Source organism: Lucilia sericata, unplaced genomic scaffold (genome assembly GCF_015586225.1).
Source record: "Lucilia sericata isolate MDLA Ls3-8-SP2 unplaced genomic scaffold, ASM1558622v1 Contig001437F_arrow, whole genome shotgun sequence".
Lineage (NCBI taxonomy): Eukaryota > Metazoa > Arthropoda > Insecta > Diptera > Calliphoridae > Lucilia > Lucilia sericata.
Window position 1 is genome coordinate 65001 of NW_023995369.1, and position 5682 is coordinate 70682.

The 5682-nt window shown below is 29.9% G+C and overlaps 1 protein-coding gene across 2 annotated transcripts in view; it reads right to left on the minus strand.

The window, feature by feature from the left end:
• Window positions 1–656, minus strand: part of LOC119611376 (kinesin-like protein KIF21A) — a 50802-nt gene extending 50146 nt beyond the window's left edge. For both annotated transcript variants that reach the window (XM_037966938.1, XM_037966937.1), the window contains exon 1: window positions 469–656. In XM_037966938.1, coding sequence (XP_037822866.1) covers window positions 469–568 — 100 coding nt within the window. In that variant the 5' untranslated portion in view covers window positions 569–656. The remainder of the gene's footprint in view (window positions 1–468) is intronic.
• Between the last annotated feature and the right edge of the window lie 5026 nt (window positions 657–5682).

Below are 5682 nucleotides of genomic sequence, written 5' to 3' on the forward strand. Positions count from 1 at the left end.
AATAAATTTTGCCTGTTGTATGAGAGTGTAGTCTATTCCCTGCAGTCAGACTGGGTACATATATCTTTTTGTCAACAGTACTAGTTCAAATGTCAGACTTATTCTTTCATTTCTGTATTCTTTAAGAAAATGTCTGTATTAAAACTGAATGGACTCGCGATATAGAAATGTACTAGTAAATTCCTGGTTCTAATGTCACCATATGGATCCATGAGAAGTACCTAGTCAATACCAAGTCAATAGTCATAATGTTACTAGAGGATTTTCAATGACACGCACATGTTAAATGTCAATAGCACTAAGCCTTGTATAGGGTATAATTCGACACTAGTACTATTGACAACGTCAATAGCGATTCAGCACATTTTTAATATTGACATTTCCTACAGGGTTATAATACAATATACAAGTTTTAAATTTAACATGAGTATGTATTTTAGAATTTATTTTGAGATTTTGAAAACTTACCAATACTAGCCAAAACGTCATCACGTTCTTTTTGTGTATTCAATATTTTTGAGCTTAGAAGCATTAATTTATCCTCATAGTGTTGTTTCATAAGTTCCATTCTTTTATGTGATAATTCTAACTGTTCAATAAGTTTAGATTTTATTTCAATATCGCAATTCACGTCCTCAAGATCGGCATGCACATCATATGCTAAAATTTAGAAAGCATATAAAAAGGAACTTAAATTTTTATTTTGATAAATTTTTTTACATACATATTGTCACCTAAAACGCAAATGTCCACACCTAAAATTGAACTCCTCCGACCATAATTATCGATTTTATTAACAAAAACCAAAGGCCCTATCTACAAAAACATTTAAATATTAAAGGTTAAAAGTCCAATTTATCTATTTTTATATACGCCATTGTCAACTATCATAACAAATGATAGGTTTCAATATTAAACAATTTGTTATTTCCTCGCGTTGATAAAAACAAACCTTTCAATTTAAATAGTTTTTTGTTTCTCCTGTAAAATTTTAAAAATGTTAGATAGGGCCGTTTGCGTTTTAGGTAACGATATACTCCAATTTAATATCCATCAAAAAAGATGGGGGGTATATTGATTTTGTCATTCCGTGTGTAACACATCGAAAGCATTTTAAAAGCAGGTTTTAAGAAAATATCACTTTTTAACAACGTTTAAAAACAGGATAAACAATTGTATTTTAGGAGATCGGACTATACAGAATTAAATTGTATTGTATTTATATAATACAATACAATTTTCATAAAAAATATTAGTGGTACTTTTTGGTGACGGTTTTTCGAATGTCGAATATATTCGACATTTAACTTTGACCTACTATAACTCACTGGGGAAAACTCAAATTCAAAAAATATTATTTTTCCCGGATTCAGCATACTCAAACTATCTTAAATATATGTTTTCATGTTTTTTCTCGACATAAATTGTTTTTGACCCTGAAAGGGATATATATTCAAGGTCCGCGTAAGATTCTAAGACGATCTAGCTATGTCCGTCTATATGTCTGTTGTTGGCACGATAGCGTCCACAAAAAAAGATATAGGAAGATTAAACTTTCACAAAATATTCTTTATCAGAAAATTTTGGTGTTCAAAATGGGCAAAATCGTCCACGATTTCACACAGCTCCCATAAAAATGGACCTCCGGAATATTATGCAATAAGATTCAAACAGTCAAAATTCGTTGATTATGTAGCAATTGCGACAAGATTTCGTACAAGTCAGTTTTTAACTTCCAGAAATTAAATTCTAATTTATGGATGATATCGGTCCATAACTGACCCTACCCCCATATAAGATCCCCTTCAGAAAATGATTTTAATGCTTATTACTGGCATAAAATTACGTGAATCGGCCAATAATTAACTCTAGACCCCATATAAGTCCTCTTTAGAAAATGACTTTAACGCTCATTACTGGCTTAAAATACGAGAACATCAATGAAATTCGACATATATTAGTTTTCTATGAGCTAAAATCTTTCTACCAAATTTTATAAGGATCGGTCCAAAGGTGACCCTACCCCATATAAGCTCTCTGCAGCCACGATCGGTTCATTGACCTTACGCCCCATAGAAAATTATTTTATGGCTAATTGTTGGTTTGAAAATACAAGTACTGCGATGACATTCGATATAAACAAGTTTTTGTATGAGTCAAAATATCTCTAGCTACTTTTATGAGGATCCGTCCATTATTGAATCTACCTCCGTATAAGGTCCCTCTAAGAAAATGACTTCAACGTTCATTACTGCCTGAAAAATGCAAGTACAGCGATAAAATTCGACATACACAAGATTTGTATGAAACATAATGTTTTAAGCGAATTTGATGAGGATGGGTATATGAAAAATTACTTTAAAGTGACTTTAACTTTCTTACAGTGATGAAATTCGAAATCAGCAAGATCAGCATGAACCAAAATCGTTGTACAAAAATTTTAGGAGGATATGTCCATATTTGACCCTACCGCCCATAGAACCCCTCTTACAAAAACTAATTTATGGTTATAAAAATTGGACATAAATGATTTGTTTTTAAAAATTAATACTTTTTTAATTCGGAAGATCACTGTCTATAGTTAAGCCCCCATTTAAGGACTACTTTTAAATATTGCACACATTAATATCGATATATGATAATGAAATTCATAAATATCAATGTTTATTTATAAGGAAGCATTCCTTTTCTCTTACTAGTTATATTTAATTTTGATCCCTTAAATTTATATCGAGAAGTATCTTGGAAAAATGTTTCCATTGACAGGCCTCACCAGAAAAAATTTTAGAATTTGTTCTAAATTAAATAGATTTCAAATTGTTGGAAACATATACAGTTCATATTATTGAAAAGCAAATCTTGGAACTACAATTTTGCTTCCAAATAGGCTTTGGTGTTCATAAATACGTTAAATGTTCTAGTATCTAAAAAAAGTTTTTATATAAACCTAAATAATACTGTCGATTTTCGCAACGTCTTTAAATATACATATTAAACACCATGGTGAGTACCAAATACTATAATTATAAACGAGAGAATGAGTGTAACTGATATTGTATGCTTTTGCTTGTGCTCATCCACTCTATCCACAAATACAATACCAGTTCCCAGCGGTAAAAATACACATTATGTACTCGCTTATCTAAGTGATATTTCGTGGCAGTCAGTGGTGATGCTTTCACTTATTCTTCCACTTAGATTTAACATAAAAGTGTCCTAGGCTGCCTCATCGATGTGCTCTCGCTTAGAATGTAAGCCACAGTTTCATTAAGACAAATTAAAATTTCACTTACATAATGTGTGGAGTTCTAAGCGAAGTTAATGAGACGCCTATAAACGCTTGCAAATAAGAATGTAATGTATGTAGATTACAATCCTATTTGCATTTGTAAGTTAAAGTACCATGTCTTCCGATTTTGTTATAGAAAAAATATATTTTTTGTTTACGTTTATTTCAAATTATGTAAGTTTATTTAAAAATTATCATCAAATAATAAACATGTATTATAGTTAATTCAATAAAAATATAATTAAACACGTTTAACGAAGATAAATGAAATGAATCTTAATTTCTTTTGAAACTTTCGGCCATCTTCCTTTACAGATCCTGTAAACAAACAAGAAGAAATTGTCAGTATTAAAACTAGAATGTATGAAGTAAATTCACCCCAATTTTTAAATCCGTTTGTGGCATTTAGATCACCACAATTATTTTAAATTTTTACAATAAAACAAATTTTTTAAGAAAACACAACTTCACTTACAAAAGATCAACTTTAAACTGAAACAAAAATATTATTCTTTTCATGTAGTACCTATACATACAAAAGAAAAATAAAACGGTACTTTAGTTCTGTTTTTTTAAAAGATATAAAAACAAAAAACAACATGAAAAAGGCAGCTAACTCTCTGCTTAAATCGTAATCTATGTTATAATTAAAGTGCATGATATGTTGGATTACGCATACATTGCACTCTAAGTACTTAGATTGCTCGCTTAGAACGTCATACTGATGTCATCGAATATTATCTAAGTACTTTGTTTCATTTACCGCTGGGTTGCTTATGGTTTTGAGTTGAATACTGTATTGTATTTGTTTCTTGCTCTCAATTAACTGTTGTACTACAAATATTTTTGACTATTTGTTGTTACTTATAGTAATACAAAGAATCTATATTGATGCAGTATGTTTATTTATAATATATAAATTTTATATTAAATAAGAATTATTTCAAAACAAAAGAAAAATATGTGATAAATGAATAATAAATTAGTGAATATTTTTATATTAATTTTATTTATCTGAAAAACAATTATAAAAATAATATACATATGTACATATGTATGTATCTTTTTTACATATATTTTTTTAAAGAAATTTAACTAAAAATTATAATTTTAAAATTATTTATATTCACAGGAAAAACTGAAAAATCCACCACCCATCAAAACCTCGTTTTCAATTATTTTATTTATTGAAGTTACATTTTTGATTGATTTCATATACAAAATTTTTATTTCTTTCTATTTTTGTTGTTAAATACATACGTATTTGATAATAAATTTGTATGATTCAAATACAAAATTAATTGAACCTTTTTAACATTTTTGATTAATCGTTTAATTTTGAAAAATGTATCTCAAAAAATGTCTAAGCCTAATATCTAACGTAAAGAAGAGTGTCCCGAGAAACAGCTTTTTGTGAATTTAAAGTAGGCACAAGTCTCAAATGATGTGTATTGTCTTAGTGAACTCGAAAAAGATAGAAAAATAACTTTCCCAGCTATTGAAAATCATGATCTCAGTACAAATTATAAAAAAAAAGTTTCCTAAATTTTTTTGAAATGTGTCTTAAAAATTTCGTAATTTTAAGTTCATTGCGGGAAAAATAATCATAAAATTGTTTAGAGTAATTTTAATCCACAGAATTACTTTTAGTGCTTTAGAATTCCTAAATAAATTAAAAAAGGCATTAAATAAAACGCTAAATATTTTTGTAAACTTTTTGATCGAAATATTCTTAAAATTACGATAATTTTTACATATTTCGAAAAAATTCAACATTTTTGTGTCCTTTGTAATGCGCTAAATCTCGGGGGTAGTTTTCCCGTTTTTTCTACCGAGCGCGTCCCCGGGTGGCTTTAATTTCACTTAAGCTTTAATTTCACTTAAGCTGAGGGAGAACAGATTGTCCACCACCTTGGAATATTATATTACCCGCGGACCAAAAACTGGAAAAAACAAATATGGAAAATAAAAAGATAAAAGTTACGGTGCAGGGCCTAAATAACCCAGTACCGGTGGCAAGTGTTGATCTACTCGCGAGTCACGTGCCGTCGTCATCCTGCAATCGTGAGCAAAATACTACTACGGAGGTAGGTACCTTGGCCTCCGTGGCGGACAATGCGTCAAGTGTATAGCATGCCACTGGCAAAAATATAGGGGTGAAAGAGAAGGATGTACTCGGAGTGAGCTCTAAGCTACCTCAGCCTTTAAATATAGGTGAGGGATCCGACTCTGAATCCTCAGATGATAATAATAACACCATTATAGCAAATACCAAAAAGGATGAAGTAGAGCAAATGAGGAGAGTGATAGCATAGATAAACTACCTATTACTAAGAAAAGACTTTCTGGAGCACAGAGGAGGAAGTTGAAAAAGATGCTTCAGGAAATTATAG